This window comes from Astyanax mexicanus, chromosome 8, assembly GCF_023375975.1.
Source record: "Astyanax mexicanus isolate ESR-SI-001 chromosome 8, AstMex3_surface, whole genome shotgun sequence".
Classification (NCBI taxonomy): Eukaryota; Metazoa; Chordata; class Actinopteri; order Characiformes; family Acestrorhamphidae; genus Astyanax; species Astyanax mexicanus.
In genome coordinates this window covers 29,694,698-29,714,460 of record NC_064415.1, presented here as the reverse complement: position 1 = coordinate 29,714,460, position 19,763 = coordinate 29,694,698, and the positions used below count along the sequence as shown (strand labels likewise).

The 19,763-nt window shown below is 40.0% G+C and overlaps 1 protein-coding gene across 3 annotated transcripts in view; it reads left to right on the top strand.

Moving 5' to 3' along the window:
- Positions 1-19,763, top strand: part of dock11 (dedicator of cytokinesis 11) — a 122,329-nt gene that overhangs the window by 76,410 nt on the left and 26,156 nt on the right. For all 3 annotated transcript variants that reach the window (XM_007255754.4, XM_007255753.4, XM_049482473.1), the window contains 10 exons: positions 715-829; positions 2,143-2,209; positions 3,407-3,454; positions 4,677-4,819; positions 5,017-5,132; positions 5,255-5,392; positions 7,204-7,386; positions 8,960-9,073; positions 9,506-9,721; positions 12,722-12,779. In XM_007255754.4, coding sequence (XP_007255816.3) covers positions 715-829; positions 2,143-2,209; positions 3,407-3,454; positions 4,677-4,819; positions 5,017-5,132; positions 5,255-5,392; positions 7,204-7,386; positions 8,960-9,073; positions 9,506-9,721; positions 12,722-12,779 — 1,198 coding nt within the window. The remainder of the gene's footprint in view (positions 1-714; positions 830-2,142; positions 2,210-3,406; positions 3,455-4,676; positions 4,820-5,016; positions 5,133-5,254; positions 5,393-7,203; positions 7,387-8,959; positions 9,074-9,505; positions 9,722-12,721; positions 12,780-19,763) is intronic.

The following is a 19,763-nucleotide window of genomic DNA, read 5'->3' as shown; positions in this document are numbered from 1 at the left end:
GTAATCGCACTCGGGTGCGGATCAAAAGAACCGGACCCAAACGGGTCAGCGATCTCAGCTATCAAATATACACCTTTCATTTGAGCTAAACTGCTAAAAAGGTGCAGATTAATCTGATATATTAGCCAGATAACACTTATTACCACAGCTATGAACAAAAGCTGTATCTGCTCCATGCTGTTTACATGCTCAGTCTGTGCTGCGTTCAATACTCGCAGCCGCAAGACACAGGTTACTACATGTAATTCTCCGCTGCACGTCCTGTTGAAAACATTGTGTTTGAAAGCACAGCGTTTTATTGTTCTGTGTTGAAGGAGCTTTAATTAAACTGCACAGATGTTTATATGCGCTGGAACACAGAATCTTCTCACTATATTTAATTTCTTGCACCCACGGCAGACAGCTCTGACCAATTAGAGGACACAACATGCTCCTGTGGTTTATTGCTGCGCATTTTGGTGCATTTAGGTTTATGCTTGTGTGAAACCAAACCAAAACCAAGAAAGAAAACGCTACAAGTAAACGAATTCATCAACTGATCCGGACCATAGAAACCAAATACAGGTGTGAAAACAGAGCCCTACCGCCCTTAAACAGATTACATTAATGGGTGTGTCTCAATGTTAAACAGCTAACATTATGAAACAATAAAAATTAAGCTCTTTTACTCCACGTGTGTATGTTTAATGAGTACACAATGTTTTTGTTCCACAGTTACACCGGCGTGGCTCCACAATGAGCACCCTCTCGTCAGTAGGTCGACTCGGACATTACGAAGTAAAAGGACTGCTGCTGTGTTTCCTGCACATTATCAAAACAGTGTCAGAGGGTCAGTACCAACTCTCCTATTTGTTTGTTTAATTCCAAAAATGTCTTTCTTACACTTACAGTCAGACAGCGATGATCTGTGTATACCAGGAATGTTTATTAGCGCTACATTCCATTTGACCTGAATGCCACACCCACATTGACGGCATTCCAGTTAACCACAATTGGATTGACAACCCTTGACTGGTGTTTTTTTTTTTTTTTTTTTTTTTTTTTTTTTTTTTTTTGGCAAATCGAACCTTATACCGTGTGTTTCATGCTATTATTGTTAACATTGTCCAAGACTTGCATTGTTGTTGTTACTAGTAGATTCTACAATATTTTGCATATCCAAACATCATGAAAACATCATGTCCACAGATAAAAATCGAACAGGAAATTTCAGCATCTGAGTTTAAATGGAAAACAGCATACGCACACTGTATTCACTGCATGGGCTGCAACGATTAGTCAATATAATCGACAAAGTTGATTATTTAAATTTGTTGACTATAAATGTCATTGTCGACTAATCGTTAATTTGTAACAGTGCTGCATTACACAAAGTGCTGGGGACAGAAGCACAATGGGAGGTGGGTAACAGGCTCACTCACACAGTGCCCAAACTCAACAGATTATATTTACTCACAAAATAATATCAGTACTTTCCAAGTTTAAACAGAAACTGGATATTTAAATGACTATTAAGTCTGATGATCAGCTGTTTCTAGCGTTTTTTGAGATGAAGGACATGGCAGAAATAATTGTTGACTAATTGACTAATCGGAAAAAAAAATCAGCAGACTAGTCGACTACCAAAATAATCATTAGTTGCAGCCCTAATATTTACTCACTAAATATCAGAACTTTCCACGTTTAAACAACATCTAGACATTTAAATGGCTTTTAAATCTTATGTTCAGCTGTTTCTATTGTTTTTTGAAATGGAGGACATGGCAGAAATAATCGCTGAATAATCGACTAATCAAAAAATAATCATCAGATTATTCGACCACCAAAATAATCATTAGTTGCAGCTCCGATATTTACTCACTAAATATCAAAACTTTCCATGTTTAAACAACATCTAGACATTTAAATGGCTTTTAAAATCTCAAGTTCAGAAGTTTCTATTATTTTTAGAGATGGGGGACATGGTACAAATATTCGTTAAATAATTGACTAATCGAAAAAATAATCATCAGACTAGTCGACTACCAAAATAATCATTAGTTTATTTTTAATAATAATAATCATTAGTTTTAAACAAGCAAAATATCAACATGTTTAATTTTTTTTTTATCTTTTCCTTGTTGTCTCCTTTTTTTCCTGCAGATACTCTGCTTGCTTACTGGAACAAAGTGAATCCACAAGACATCATGAATTTCCTCAGTCTCTTAGAGTGAGTGACTAACCTTGTAAAAATGTGAATACAGTTTTAGTTGTTTAATCATTTACTGATATGCACAATAATTTATTATCAGAAAGGAGCTGAAGCACGACCTTATAGGACACACCTTGCATCAACAGAAGCAGAGCGTTTGTGGTAGATTATGTAGGCATTGTTACGGTTTCATTTTTGGTGTGAGCATTCACCTATGATAATACCATATGCCAAAAAGCAAATACAAGGAAGACACTTCACTGGAAGTAGGAGATCAGGATCTTGCTTAGGAAAATGAACTCCTTCATGAGCAATATAAAAACTTCCCCAAGTCACGATTCAGAGCGCCGGTCAGGCGGGTTCAAGTGTGTTCCTGATTGTGACAGGTGATAAACACTGTTTGTGGCCATCCCTTCTAATAAATACATTGCACTACTTAAAGTGACTTACACTTGCAATATGTGGCAACCGGTAAACTAGCTCAAGGTACTGTGTGTCTTTTTTAATCTTTTTTTTAAGTTTTCAGTGCCTCGTTTTAAATCTCAGGAGAATTCTCCCAAAGAAGAGTAGAGCTACTTTGAGCTTGTTAATGGTGTAAAAATAGAGTAGTGTTGTGAATTGGCAAGAACCTTGCAATGCGATAAGTATAATAATACAGGGGTTATTCAGTATATTAAGATTGTTTACATCAAATGAGAATTTAGATTTAGATATACACTGCCTGGCCAAAAAAAATCGGCATAAAAAAAAAACAAACAAAAAAAACACATCTAATCCAACAAAAGCAGGATACACTCTTATAAATATCCTTGATTTTAGAAGATAGAGTGAACAAGCAGGTGTCTCAGTACATTTATCCATCTGTCCATAAAGTGTGTATATTATAGTCCCAAAGCATAATTGACGCAACCGTGGCTTGGCCAACTCAAACTTCAATAGCACTGCTGTTTAAAGTAATCCACAGTAATGCTTTGCCTTAGTGAAGACTACTGAGCACTGCCCTGAGAAGCTTTCTATTAATCTCCTTACAGTATTCAGGCTTGAGCCAAAATATAATCACAAACACACACTCAATCAAATTGTTTATGAGGAAGCAAATGAAGCAAATTGTATACAACATTAAAGGATGAGAGACAAATCCTAAATTGGTTTTGGATTGAAAGAATGTTGTGCAGGATGTTTTGATTAAGTGATTTTTTTTTCTTTCTGGTACAGGATTTCTCTGGTTCAGTTTCGTTATGTTGGCAGGAGGTCAATCAGTAGGTAAGAGTTGTTATGGATTGTTCTATTTTGATTTTTCTTCTACTTTCAGAGTGATTTTCATGTTCTGGATTGACAGATTAAAATGCCATTCTGGTTTCTTACAAGCCCAAAGTAGGGCTGGGAGTTTAATTTAATTAATTTGATTAATTGAATTAACTGATTTTCCAAATGGAATAATTGAGATTGTACATCTTTACATTTAGAAGCTGCCAGAGGAAATCTCAGTAGACAGATTTTTGCTTCTGTCCTTCACTGAAATACAAGCAGGTTATGAGCGCACAGTGTTTAATATAAATGCTGCTGAAAGGCTGCTTACTAGAAGTAAAAAATGTTTACTTGTTGTTTACAAATAAAAAAAACTGCAAGTGATATGTAAGAACTTATAGTTGTAATTGAGAATCACTTACATATTTGAAAAAAAAAAATATTTTTTTACTATATCGCTTAGTCGAATCCCAAAGTAGAAAAGTAAGGACAATATATTTTATTTTTCTTTACAGTGTTTCTTACATTTACTTTGACTTGTTTCATTGTGGAGAGAACAACCCAAGATAGTTCATGTTGTCTATAATCAAGTTCATTTAGTTTGTTAATATACATCCATTCCTGCATTTCGTTCCTGCAATAGATTCCAAAAAAAAAGTATGGAAGCGATTTGCATGGGTCTCCAACCTTTTCTGTGCCTAAAACTGAATCTTACTGTTAACCATGTCCAGAAAAGGCATTGACCACTTTTTATGACATGTTTGGATAAAGAAAATGACACACTGAAATGAAACACTATCAGCACCCGTAGTGACAAAATGTCACTAAAATATAAAGTGTATTGTAAAGGAATGGCAACATTTTAAAGTGGTGTCAACTTTTTTGAAATGTGTTGCAGGCCTAAATTTCAGGAATGCATGTATATTAACAAAGGATTTGAAGCTAACCAGAACTGAAAACTGTCTGTAATGATTTCAATCAATTAATCAACCTTTATTTTCACTCGGGAATAATAAGGAACAAAATAGTAAAAAAAAAATAATAATAAAAGGAAAAATAGGAAATTCTAAAAGGACCATACAAACAAATTCCACATAAAAATAGAGAATTTAAAAAATATATAAAAAAAAAGAAAAAGATTATAGTAAAAGTAAAGTAAATGTATATGTATATTTGACAGTTGGCTAGTCAGTATAATTACACGTGTGTGTGGTGGGTGTGTTTGCTGCTTGTGCAGGTGTCAGGATTCCTGGGTATCCAAGGTCTTTACCTCCAACAGAAAGTCCCAGACCATGCCGGTGATGCGTGGCCGGTCCAGCCTCCTGCAGGCCAGCATACAGCAGTTCGGCACCATGGAGGCGTCTCATTCAGTCAATATTGGTATTTTTTTTTTTATTTCAGTAGTTTACCACAAACATCAGATTAGAAACATGTAAGGGGCTGTCATAATTCGCTTCACCTTCAGCGTTAGTTGTTTTAATTTGCTCCATACAAGGCGTATTCCACCTCCCAGCGTTTCTTGAGAAGATGTGTAACTCATTCCTAACAATATGAATATGAATGATATTTTATCACAGGTGTGGGTCTCACAGAACCTGAGATTAATCACCAGGCCTGCTTAGAGGGTAGCATCTCTACAGAGGCTTGCCTTATTGTGCTGGACACACTTTCTCTCTTCACTCAGAGCTTTAAGGTAAAACATAAGCGTCTGTATTCTGGGATGGGTGCATTTATTACTGTTTAATCTGTATATAATGCAGTGATGAGTTGTGTTTTATATCTGTTTGTGTTTTATTGTGTAACTATTGCCCACAGAACCAGCTGCTGGACAGTGACGGTCACAACACTCTGATGAAGAAAGTGTTTGACATTTACCTCACCTTCCTAAGAATGGGGCAGTCTGAGACAGCAATCAGACATGTCTTTGCCTCGCTGAGAGCCTTCATTACCAAGGTGCACTTGAATGAGCAAATGACATCTGCTGATCTATTTATATGGCTGTATAAAGTTTTATATAGAATGTTTGCTCTACATACAGTACTGTCATGTAAGGAATGCTCAACTTGATATCATGGAACCCATATTAAATGTTCCTGTTTTTTTTTTTTTATAAATATGACTTAAATATTCTGTGTAAACATAAATTAAATAATCAGTTGTATTTTTCCATCTAGCACCTTCCCTTTTGGAGATTATTTACACTAACATTAATGTAAAGACTTCTCAACATGTACACACTTTCCCACTTCACTTTCACACTTAATGCCTAATACACTTGTAGGATTCTATGTTCTAAAGTGCACATTTAAGTTTGTCTGTTGTACCTTGATTTTCCTCTCTCTCACTCACTCACTCGCACGTACACACACCCAGCTGGTGGCACATTTCCTCGTTCCAAAGTAGAATATACACTAGCATTTATTTTCTACATTAACGATCTTAGTTAAACTCAGAAACTCAGCACATTACAATATTCTCTTTTAATAAGCATCAAAAACTAGCCTGAGATATTATAAGAAAGTAAAAAATAAGAAAAGAAGGCTGTAGTCTATCAGGCCTAAACTGCACTACACTTTTATTATTCCATCCCCAAAAATCCAGGAAAATTTCATCATTAAAAAAAAAATCATGATTTTATTAATGATTAATCACAGAATATCATGTGCATATGTGCACTGTTTTATATTTGCAATATGATTTGAATGATTTAGTTTGTTTCAGGCAAATAATTCATGTCTTACATATATTGTTTTCAATAATATATTGAGTAACCAGAGGCTAGTACAGTATAAGACTTTCACAAACACATTTTTGAATAATGCGAAATATTGTTGATTACCGTCAAAATTGTTGTGTTTGTTGTGGACTGGACTGTTGGGAGGGATGTTGATTTGTACTAAATTTCTATATAAATTTTTCATGGTTGGCTGGTCTGTGTTTTCCATGTCACTGGCTGTAACACAATCCCAAAACTTATCAATCCACCCCCATGTTTAACAGCTGGAGAGTTGTCCGTTTTTTATACAATTCATAGCACTTAATAATGATGAGTTTCTTTGATTTCACCAAATTGAAAACCTCTGGAATATAATCAAGAGGAAGGTGGATGATCACAAGCCATTAAACAAACCAGGCTGAACTGCATGTATTTGGGCACCAGGAGTGGCATAAAGTTATCCAAAAGCAGTGTGTAAGACTGGTGGAGGAGAACATGCCAATATGCATGAAAACTGTAATTGTAACATTATTGAACTCCTAAAACTTTATGAATATGAACTTTTCTTTTCTTTGCATTATTTGAGGTCTGAAAGCTCTTTTTGTTATTTCAGCCATTTCTCATTTCCTGCAAATAAATGCTCTAAATGACAATATTTGAATTTAGAATTGGAGAAATTCTGTCCGTAGTTTATAGAATAAATCAACAATGTTCATTTTACTCAAACATTTACCTATAAATAGCTGATTTAGAAACTGAAGTGGTCTCTTAATTTATTTCAGATCTGTATATTTTAATATAATTTTAATGTATTAGGCTTATTTAGATGTTTCTTATCTAGTGGTATTTTATAGTGAAACAGGTGTTTTAATTTTAACAAACATAGAGGATTAAAGTATCTTCTAGAAAAAAACAAGAAAAGATCAATGCAAAGGATTAGAGCTTTAACTTCTTTAACTAAAGGAAAATAAATCTAAGACACCTGATAGAGTTTGGGATTTTGGTATGTCTTGCTGAACCTGTTTTTTTTTTTTTTTGGATGCCTCAGTTTCAGGTGACTCTCTTCAAAGGCCGCGTGACCTTGTGCGGCTCGCTGTGTTACGAGGTTCTGAAGTGCTGCATGTCTAAACTGGGAGTCCTGCGCGGAGAAGCAGCCGGCCTGCTCTACCTCCTCATGAGGAACAACTTTGAGTACACGAAGAGGAAGACCTTTTTGCGTATGCACCTACAGGTACTTTTTGCCACGCCCTGTACGTGACCCCAGTTCAGTAGATAAATGTTGAAAACATGCGTGGAATGTTATCAGGACAGTTCTTCTTTTAATCCTCACAATGCAACATGTGATGTTAGAGAAAACAGAAAGTAGATCTTCTACGGCTCATAGTGCTGAATAACTACAGAGAGATCTAAACCCGGATTATTAGTAAACAGGGAAGTGATATTCGATCCAGTAAGACTTCTTTCTGCTTTTTTCTGTACATTGTGAGAGTCTCAGTCTTAATGAGGCCATTAAGTGAAACCAGCTACTTCCTTTGAACTGCTGAGTAGCTGAGTACTTCTAAATGCAATTTAACATACAATAGGATAGAAAACAAATGAGTATTTGTTTGAAGACAAACTCTTTGATAGACAAGCTCTTTAGTTGTACCAGATCTCTGAAGACGAGCCAAATGCAATAACAAAGTAATACATGTTGTAGACAGTCTGTCTTTAAACTGACATGCCAAATGTAATGGGATAGCAGTACATACATTTATCATGAAATTTCACCTCAGGGTACAGCTTGGAAATGCTTACACATGTATAAGTTGTAAGGTGCTGTCTTGTGAGTAGTCTTATCTTAACTGTTAGTTTCTTAATTTTACTTAATATTCCTAATTGGTTTCATTTACTTTTATTTCTAAATTCTAAAAGTTACTGTTTTTCTGTTCACCTGTTTGCATATACAGCACTTTGAGCTGCATTTTAACCCTTGTGTTGTCTTGCGGCTCAAAAGTGACCCGCTACCATGTTTAGCTTTAGAAAAAATACCTTAAACTGTCTTTTTCCAACTTGAAATTTGAGGACTTTTCTTAAAGGCACCCAATCAGTAGAAAGAGTGATACTTTGTTTTTGTTTATGTTTCTATGTGGGCTGTACACCACTAGGGTACAAAGATTGTCTTATGGGTAATTTTTGACCCACAAATTATAAAAGCATTTAAACACTAGGGAAAAAAAGTATAAAGGCCACAAAACAACCTCTTTCTAATACGCAGAGCATCAAACATCATAAGAATGACTCCAGGACCAATGGTATTCAGCTGCTCATGTTCAGCACATTTCATCCCATCCACCTTTCTCCTGTTCATCACATCAGCCATCCAAAAAATCATTTGAAGGATTTAAATTAAATTAGGCTGCTTTGTTTTGGGGCTTTGGTAGGGCAGGTAATTTTTGACCCAAAGGACAAGGGGAGTAAACAGAATGTTAAGATCGCACAAGGGTTAATACATAAAAGGTGCTATGTAATAAATAATTGGACAGTGCTGTGGTAAGTAGTATTGATCGTAACCAGCAGTTTCTGACCACAAATAACAGTGACTGACAGAAATCACATCCACATTCAGTGCAGGAGACCCCACATGTGCATTTCCTGCAGGTCAATGCGGTGCTCTATAGCTTCCACTGTGATACAATAATTCTACCTGTCCCATGATATTGGGCATATCAGTGTATGTTTTTGCAGCCCTTTGCATTAGTGCCATCAGTTCAATTGTCTGTTCATTTGTTGTGTCTACTCATTTGGCTCTTTCATCTCTACAGATCATCATTGCAGTGAGTCAGCTGATTGCAGACGTGGCTCTAACGGGCAGCTCACGCTTTCAGGAGTCGCTGTCCATCATCAACAACTTCGCCAACAGTGACAAAGCCATGAAGGTATAGTTGGATGCTTTCTGTCTGAACTTAGTTTACAGACCCATTTAATTAATTGCAATATTTTTGTGTGTTTTATTATTATTTATTTTTTTGATCCAGTCAACCTTAAAAGGAACTGTTGAATTCTTACATGCTCAGCCAAGTGTTTCACTGATCTGTTTGAGATCTTTGAACAGTGATTAAACATTAAATATTGTTCCACCATTACATTTGTATTTGATCATTCCAGCATGTTTGAACAGATGTGTTTGTTCATTTTAGTTAACTTTCATTTTTAAAACTTTTATAAAAAAAAACTTCTTTTTGGTTAGTTCTTTTGACATATTACACATTGGGTTAATTTATTACATATGGGACATAAATGAGACCTAACTATTTCTATTTCTGTGTGTGCGTGTGTGTGTGTGTGTGTGTGTGTGTGTGTGTGTGTAGACCACACCATTTCCAGGAGAAGTGAAGGGCCTCACTAAGCGCATCCGGACAGTGCTGATGGCTACTGCTCAGATGCGTGAGCATGAGAAAGACCCTGAGATGTTGCTAGATCTTCAGTACAGTCTGGCCCGCTCTTACGCCAGCACTCCTGAGCTCAGGCGGACGTGGCTGGACAGCATGGCACGAGCTCACCTCAAGAACGGGGATTTCTCAGAGGTACCCACTCACATAATTCACAGTTTGGTCAATAAATTCAACTTGCTGTCTTCTGTTAAAGGTCTCATTGTATTGTTTTTCGATTCATTTTAAAATGTCTAGTTGCGGTCTCTAGAATGAATGAATACCATGTGTTCCGGTGATCCACTATAACGCTGCTTTAGTCCAGTGAAGGAGTGAGAGCAGAGACACGAAAGGATTTCAGCTCTTGCTCATGAATATTCATAAATGCAAACATATCGTCTCTGATTGGCAGACAATAATTACAAACGTTTTGAAATGAAGACATTTTTACACTAATAACAGTTGTTGCAATGTCATATGTTACTTTGCAGCATGTGTAATGCCCTGCTAAGTGCAGTTCAACCACTGATCTAGTCTTAGAGTCTCTGTAAAATGCCAAATCCACCGGAGATCCTATGTAAATCTGTAGTTATTTACACACAGAGGTGTGTAGTCCAGGTCAAGAAAGTAAAAATCCACCCTGGGATTTTGTTGGCTACGCACATGAAGTTGGAACAAAACCCTGGGGTGGAGTTTTACTTTTAACTAGTGTAAACAGAACTGTTCCAAAAATAAACCTACCTATCTCAATGTACTTCGCTGGTGGTGTTCCACAGACAAATTCTAAAAATGTGTTCCTTAGATCTGAATTACTGGGCAAAGCCTATATTGCACTGATGTGATATTTGCACAAATAACACAGGAACGAACTGCTATGCTGTCCTAGCACTGTTAGCTCCTATCTGGCGAGACGGCGTCTCTCCCGGCTTCAGCGCTGTCTGTGGGCGGTCGCGAGCCAAAGTGGGCGAGACCATGAATACTAATTCACGAGTTGCTGTAGACACGGTGCTTTTTTGGATCGACACATTTTTCTGAAAATTTTATTTTACTAGCTACTGCAGACAATGGAGGTTGAGGAAGAATTTCCTATGCAGCAGCATATACAACTCAGAGAGACCTACTCTATTTCACAAAGAAAAAGTGGATTTTAGTGGAAGGACACCTTAAATATATCTACTCTGACACTGATTCATATGTGTAATTACATAACCTGTACCACTGTAAATAATCTTAATTTCTTTACCATGTTATTACATGAATTGTTAATGTGTAACAATGCAAGTATGAGAGACACTTTTATTTCATTTTAGCCTCACCTTATTGTATATATAAATACGTAATATATTCAATTACATTAATTAAACATATAAAAAATATTTAATTTATTCAGCTTCAATTTTACATAAAATAATTATAATAAAATACAAAAATAATAAGTCTGATTTTCTTCTCTTTTTTAGGTTTAATCTAGTAATAGTTATAAATTCAGTTATAAAAAACATATCTATTTTCTGTGGAATGTCATTTTAATCATTAAAATATCTATTTTACAATTGTCCCATTGTTTTGTCCACTCTGTTTCCACTCTCAAACTGCATAAAATCTCAGAACAGTTCTAATAAAAAAGTGTGACATACATTTGGGTGAGATTTCAAATCATATCAATCAGTTTATTTATAAAAAGGTGTTCACAAACAATAATAATGTTATACAAATTGATAGTGACATATTCAGTCCTTTCTTCAACCATCAAAATATCGTAGGGACTGAAGAGTTAAATGTGAAGTGTGTCAGGAATACAGAGAAGAATGATTTTTATCTTAATGCAGTAAACACAGTCTTCCTGGAGCCACGCCTTGTGACTTTGCTCCTCTTATCTTCACTATACGGTAGGTCGTTTCATGATCCATGATAGACTTTCCCACTTGGTATACAGGCCTAGTCAGCAGTGAATGACTAATAACTCCAGATTTGCTCGATAGCTGAAAAACAGAGTTGGCCTGTTCATCTCTTTGTAAACACAGTGAAAGTCACTTGTGCAGATTTTTGTTTAATTCAGGCCTCCTGCACCATGACATTTTGGTTAGATTTAAACTGATTGCTTAATGAAGCACATTAACTGCTCTTGACAAAAGCAGCTAGACTATGAAAGGTATCTAATGGTGTGTTGTGAACTTTTTTTGTATGTTTGAGCAATGTTTCTGCATGCTAGTCGCTGCAGAAAGAGCAAGCCTGAACCTGTTTGTTTTGTTTGTAAAACTACAAACTGAAATCATAAATTATCCACTCTCTCTTCTGCCCCCAGGCTTTTTCTCTTGCCATTTTCTTGAACATATGCTGTAAAACACTGTAAAAGCGCTATATTACCAGCAAATATGTCTCACTATGGAATACTGTAAACTCCTATTACTATTATTGTGAAGCCTATAACCCTATTATTATATATTTCCAGACTTATTAAAAGTTTCATGCAAAATGCAAGAAAATCCTAATTAGTACAATCTAAAAAGGGCTTACAGAAGATGTGCTGGGGTTGAATTACCTCCTAGATTGTTTATTTTACTGAGTAAACATTTATTTAACAAACAGTAGTATTTAGTTAAGCAGAAAAGTCTTATTTGAAATGGCAACGTGACTTAGAAGGGTCATGATCTCTTAAAAAGAAGGAAAAGTCAGTGTTTCGCTCAGTCTAAAAAAAGCACAGAGTACTTCTTACTGGAAATGTGACCTCTGGACTCCAACTCTCATGAGACAAACAGGACTCTCTGACGCCAAACTAGGGCAAAGGTTACTTTCACTTTCTTCCTGCAAGTACTTAATTTAAAGGTGTCCTTCCACAAAAATCCACTTTTTCTTGTTCTTAGTAAAAGACACTGAGTTGTATATGCATGCTGCACATGAAACTCTTCATCAGCCTCCATCGTCTGCAGTAGCTAATAAAAGAGTCGATCAGAAAAATAACAAAATGGCAGTTCTTTCCTGTGTTATTTGTGCAAACTCCACATCAGTGTTATAGGCTTTGCACAGTAATTCAGAGCTAATAAACAAGCGGTTAGAATTTGTCTATGGAACATAACCAAGCAAAGTACAATTAAGATAGAGGCTTCAACACTGTCTCTGTCACTTAGTATGTTTTTTATTTCTTTGTGTCCACAGGCAGCTATGTGTTATGTTCATGTTGCAGCACTGGTGGCAGAGTATTTGCACAGAAAAAGTAAGTTTTTTCAAATAATTAAAAGATCAGTTATTATTTTTATTGTACATCATTGATGCATTATGGTAGTTGAATGACATTGCCTTGCAGTGTACAGAACGTTTCATTCCTACACTGGCTTAAACTCCAATACCAATCGAATCTCAGAGTGCCTTCACTGAGTTTTCAGCGCAACCTAAAAGACCAGAAGCAAAGCAGTAAATCCTTGAAATGTGCAAAATGCATGTACTAATTCTCTTTGTTAATCATGGGTCTGTTTTGGGAGTAACGTGCAATAAACAAATTGGGTTGTTCCCTTTAAGAGCCAGGTGCACGCTGACTGCTATTGCTGACAGATTGCTATTTTACCGGTGTAGCGCTTCTCAGCAGAGGAAACTGACCTGCTCGTTCACACTGTGAAGATGTGTGAGCAGGTCATTTATGGGAGCAGCATTGTTATAGTATTTTAATTTCTGTTAATTGATGATTTAAAAGTTGTTTTTTGGTTTGCACACTGCTCCAAAACCTTGTGTGTGTGTGTGTGTGTGTGTGTGTGTAACGAGCGGAGGTGGAGGTGCCTGCATTGCCAAGATAGCAATGAAGTGTCAAGGCTAGACAGTACTCAGACACGTGCAGATGCAGAACACTGTGATTTATTTTACAGCACAGAAACAACGGGTAGTCAGTATACAGAATAGATTCAACAGGGGCGAACAGCAGCCAGAGAGATAACACGTACCGAATAACGAGGGACAGTCCTGAGGTCATACACGGCAAGGCAATAGAGAAGAGCAGGCAAAAATCAGCAATGGTATAAACAGTCCAGGTAATACACAAAAGATCCAATGTCAGAGCGTAGGCAAAAATCAGAGTCGAGAATAAACAATCCAGGGGTCATACACAAAAGGAAAACATGCAAGAAATAGAAACGCGTTGTACAGTGGAAGACCAAACAATACTCAGCACAGGTATGCGTGTGAAAGGGCTATTTATACTGTGAGAAATTAGTATTCCGGACTTCCGGGAGGTGTACCGAGATCAGGTGAATGTGTGATGTCAGCGTGTGGTGCGTTCTGGGTAGTGTAGTTCGGAGACTGGAGATCGCAGGGAGCACTGAGTGTGGGAGAGACAGAAGCGCTATCAGCATCAGACCTGACATTACCCTCCCCCGACGAGACCGGAGCGGCAGAGACGCGGGGGCGTCCACGGCGACGCCCACCCGACGGACAGGGAGTACAGGCGGGAGTGGCAGGAGTTGCAGCGGAGGCGCCGGACAGACGCGGGCTGCGGGAGTGGGAACCCCGGCGGACCGGAGCCGCGCCGGATAGAGGACGCCTGGGACGGCCCCTAGGTCTGGGAGCTGGCTTACCGGGATGGCGAGCGTGAAAATCGGCCAGCATAACGGGATCCAGCACATCCCCGGCAGCCACCCAGCTACGTTCCTCCGGACCATAGCCCTCCCAGTCAATGAGGTACTGTAGCAAGCCACCACGTCGGCGAGAATCCAGCACCTCACGAACTGCGTACATCGAAGAATCCTCCCCCTCCACCGCCGCGGGTGGTACGTCGTCAGGAGCCCCCTCTGCCAGCGGACCCGGAACCACAGGCTTGAGGAGAGAGACGTGAAAAGAATTATTCACTTTATATTGCGCAGGAAGCTCCACCTTATAGGAAACCTCATTGATTTGAGACAGTATACGAAAGGGACCAATATACTTAGGCAGGAGCTTCCTGCAGCACCCCTCAAACCTGAAGTCCCGGGTCGAGAGCCATACACGGTCACCAGGCGAAAAGTGAGGGGTGTCACCACGGCGCTTGTCCGACTGCTCCTTGTAACGTTGGAGCACCTCTGAGACCTGCCGGTGAGTGTCCTCCCACACTTGCTCACTGCGTTTCATCCAGTCATCCACAGCTGGCACGTCGGAAGACACCGCTGTCCATGGTGCCAAAGGAGGTTGATAACCCAGAACGCACTGAAAGGGAGTGAGACCAGAAGTGGAGTTAGTGAGCGAATTTTGAGCTATCTCAGCCCAAATGAGATAACGGAACCAATCAGTGGGATATTTAAAACAGTAAACACGTAAAAATTTGCCTAATTCCTGATTAGCCCTTTCACACTGCCCGTTACTCATAGGGTGAAAGCCAGAAGTCAGACTAACATGCACTCCTAAATGTTCAAAAAATGCCCTCCACACCCTAGAGGTGAACTGAGACCCTCGATCAGACAAAATGTCCTCGGGAATACCAAAGTGTCTAAACACGTGAGTATAGATTGCTTGAGCAGTTTGGAACGCAGTGGGCAGGGAAGGAAACGGGATAAATTTAACACCCCTAGAGAATCTGTCAATCACTGTAAGGATTGTGGTATAACCCTCTGAAACAGGTAGATCTGTCACAAAATCCACAGCTAAATGCGACCAAGGTCGCTCAGGCACTGGTAAAGGCATAAGTTTACCGGCTGGAAGGGTCTTGGGAGTCTTACACTGAGCGCAGACCGAACATGACGTAACGAAAGTGTGTATGTCGGCTTTCATGGTTTCCCACCAATAGCGAGAGGAAATTAACTGTAGCGTGCGCGTTACACCAGGATGACCCGAAGATAGAGCAGAGTGGGCCCACGTAATTAATCTATCTCTGAAACGAGGTGGAACGAACGTCTTTTCCTGAGGACACTCTGCTGGAGGTGGATGACCAGCATTGATTTCCATAATCTGGTCATCCAACTCCCAGCGTATGACAGCTATTTCTACTGAAGGCGGAAGGATACGCTCGGTTTCGGTTACATCATTTGCGCTGTCCGTGGTGCTGAAAACCCTGGAGAGCGCGTCAGCTTTGGTGTTGCGGGTACCTGGACGAAACGAAATGGAGAACTGGAATCTCGAAAAGAATAGAGACCAGCGAGCTTGACGGGGATTTAATCGTTTAGCGGTTTTGAGGTATTCGAGGTTTTTGTGATCTGTAAGTACTGTAAACGGGTGTACGGCCCCTTCCAGCCAGTGACGCCATTCTTCCAATGCCAGTTTTACAGCCAACAATTCCCTGTCTCCTATACCGTAATTACTTTCGGCCGCAGATAACTTACGTGAAAAGAAAGCTATGGGATATAATTTGGGGGGTGACCCACTACGCTGAGAGAGGACCGCACCAACTCCGGTCTCAGAGGCATCAACTTCGACTGTGAAAGGGAGCTTCGGATCAGGATGCTTAAGAATGGGAGCGGATACAAAAGCAGCTTTAAGTTTAGCAAAGGCGTGCTGAGCCTCAGAGGACCACTTTAGAGTTTTTGTGGCTTTCTTAGTCAGAGCCGTAAGTGGGGCAGCAATGCTACTGAAATTACGTATAAAGCGCCTATAAAAATTAGCAAAGCCGAGGAAGCGCTGGAGATCTTTAATAGTCTGAGGAGTGGGCCAACTCGTGACGGCTTCCACCTTATTATCGTCCATGAGGACACCATTCGCGCTAATTATGTAGCCGAGAAACGCAATTCTCTGCCGGTGAAATTCGCATTTTTCGGCTTTGGCATAGAGACTGTTATCGGATAAACGCTGGAGGACTAGACGGACTTGTTGGATGTGAGTAGTAAGATCAGGGGAATAGATCAATATATCGTCTATAAAAATTATGACGAATTTACCCAACATATCTCTGAATAAATCATTCATGAATGATTGGAACACGGCGGGGGCGTTTGCGAGACCGTAGCTCATAACGAGATACTCATAGTGACCGTTAGTGGTGGTAAACGCAGTTTTCCATTCATCCCCCTCCCTTATACGAACCAAATTATACGCGCTACGGAGATCTAATTTCGTAAAAAACGAAGCGTTTCTCAACTGTTCCAGAGCTACTGGAATGAGAGGAAGAGGATAAGCGAATTTATGAGTGATGTCGTTGAGACCCCGATAGTCAATACACGGTCTCAGTCCACCATCCTTCTTTTTAACGAAGAAAAAACCCGAACCGACTGGGGATTTGGACGGGCGGATAAATCCTTGTTCGAGTGCCTCGCTAATGTATTCCTCCATAGCTTTCTCTTCATCTAAGGTAAGGGGATAAATGCGCGCCTTAGGAAGTGTGGAACCTTCAACTAAATCAATCGAACAATCACAGGGACGATGAGGAGGTAATTTAGTGGCGTTGGTTTTACTAAAAACCCCTAAAAAATCAGAATATTCTGAGGGTACGTCAGGGGAATCAATAGCATTAGGGCTCTCCACCGAAGTGGACTGGACAGCTAATTTATCTAAACCTAGACAGTTAGTGTGACAATGAGGAGACCAAGAAATAATGTCCCCTTTGGACCATGATATAACAGGATCATGAGTTTTTAACCATGGCAAACCCAGGATTAGCTGGTGTTCAGTCCGTGGGAGGACGAAGAGAGGCATTTCTTCTATGTGGAGTGCGCTGGTTTGGACAGTGAGAGGCACAGTCTGCTGGGTGATGGGTTTGGAGCGTACGGTGTTACCATCAACAGCACGGATCGAGATGGAGCGCAGCAGACTTCTGGTGGGGATGCCTCTCTCTTTAACCAGGTCCGCGCTGATGAAGTTTCCCTCTGCCCCGGAATCTAAAAGGGCTGGGACAGAAAATGTACCGGTTGGACATGTAATAGCAACAGTCAACGAAAAACATTTAGATTTAGACAAAAGGGGGCATCTACGTACCACAGTAGCGCGTGGAGTGGTCTCCACGCGCTGTCCCGTTGTAGATGCCTTAAAAGGTCGGGGACGGAGTTCACAATCAGCTTTTAGATGCCCAGACCCACCGCAGTAAAGACAAAGGTGGAGACGCAGTCTGCGCTGACGTTCCGTCATGGACAGTCTGGTTTTCTGGACCTCCATGGGTTCAGAGTAGTAGTGTGCTGAAGCCTCTGGAGCCGGAGGGGAGATGTTAACCACCGGGGCCGGAGCAGGAAGAGAGCGGGGTGTCTGCTTGGGGCGCCGAGACAGGAGCTGATCCAGCCGGATGGATAAAGAAATGAGTTGATCCAGAGTTAGATCGTCATCTCTGCATGCCAGTTCCTTTTGGATGTCTGAATTTAGACCATTCCGGTACACATTAATCAGTGCTGAATTATTCCAGCCACTACTTGCTGCCACAGTGCGAAACTCCAGTGCGTAAGCAGCTGCTGACTTGTTCCCCTGTTTCATAGTTAACAAAAGTTCACCACTGGAATGACCGTACTTCGTGTGATCAAACACACTGCGAAAAGTCATCAAAAAAGCATCGTAGCTCGACTCCGAAACACTATCCCAAACCGCGGTGGCCCATTCTAGTGCCTTACCGGACAGCCGCGACACGATAAATCCAATTTTAGCTTTGTCCGTAGTCGGTGGTGTATTACTAAAAAATACTGAGCACTGTAAAAGGAACCCGCTGCATTTCTCAGGATCCCCATCAAAAACCTCTGGTTTGCAGACTGAAAAACCAGAACCAACCGGGATATCTTGGGGTACAGGAGGAGGTACTGCTGGACTGGGATTTTGTACAGTTAATCCCCTAAGGTGCTCTAAAATCTCGGACAGCTGCTGCTGCTGGCTGGCCTGCTGTCGAGCAAGCTCATCTACAGCTTGGGTCACACCAGCGAGGGTCTGTTGGTGCTGACCAAGTAGCTTGCCCTGGTTGGCTAGACCAGATTTAATAAGCTCGGCATCCGCTATCTGATCCATACGGCTGAGTATTTCTGTCAAGGCTAGACAGTACTCAGACACGTGCAGATGCAGAACACTGTGATTTATTTTACAGCACAGAAACAACGGGTAGTCAGTATACAGAATAGATTCAACAGGGGCGAACAGCAGCCAGAGAGATAACACGTACCGAATAACGAGGGACAGTCCTGAGGTCATACACGGCAAGGCAATAGAGAAGAGCAGGCAAAAATCAGCAATGGTATAAACAGTCCAGGTAATACACAAAAGATCCAATGTCAGAGCGTAGGCAAAAATCAGAGTCGAGAATAAACAATCCAGGGGTCATACACAAAAGGAAAACATGCAAGAAATAGAAACGCGTTGTACAGTGGAAGACCAAACAATACTCAGCACAGGTATGCGTGTGAAAGGGCTATTTATACTGTGAGAAATTAGTATTCCGGACTTCCGGGAGGTGTACCGAGATCAGGTGAATGTGTGATGTCAGCGTGTGGTGCGTTCTGGGTAGTGTAGTTCGGAGACTGGAGATCGCAGGGAGCACTGAGTGTGGGAGAGACAGAAGCGCTATCAGCATCAGACCTGACATGAAGATCTGACGGTTGACTGGTTTCAGGGTTTTAATCAGGCAGTGGTGCAATTGTGTTTTCTGCCGCCAAGATAGCAATACGACAGAAATTATCCTGAACACACATCACTTTCAAACCAGCAAAACCACCAGTGTAGATATGGTTGTCCCTATTTTAATGGTGCAAGCACAGGGTGTTAAAAGTAGACTGTTGAGCATATGGTGTAAAACAGGGCCCATGATGTTTTTTTAATACTCCAGAGTCCAGAAAATAGATTTGACTCGGGTCCTGCACAAATACGACCAGACCCAGTACAAATACTACCAGAAGGTCCTGCAGATTGTCTGTTCCGGCCATTGCTGTCAATCACGTTTCCTAAGTGTAATACTGCATACATACATACATTGGAGATGCAAAGACGGAAAAAGAGGAGAATAGTAAGGATAAAATTGGGCTTGATTTTGACGAAAGCACATTAGGATAAGAGGAGCTTCACATTATACTGCGATCAAAAGCTAGACCATTAGTGGCTTCAGTTTTAAGAGGCACTGTCCATGCTTTCTGTAGTCAATAATATAAGTAATTTTGCAAGCCATTTGCTTGCTTGTTTTTTTTCCTCACCTGCATAATTTGACTGATTTCACCTGGTGCTCGGTGGTTTAGAAAAAAGCTACCAAAAAAGAGAAGTGTAACATGCTGGGTGATCTGAATTCCCAGTTTCAGGTTTAATCTGTAGCGAGGACAAGAAATTGGACCATAAGTGCATGAAGTGCATATAATGA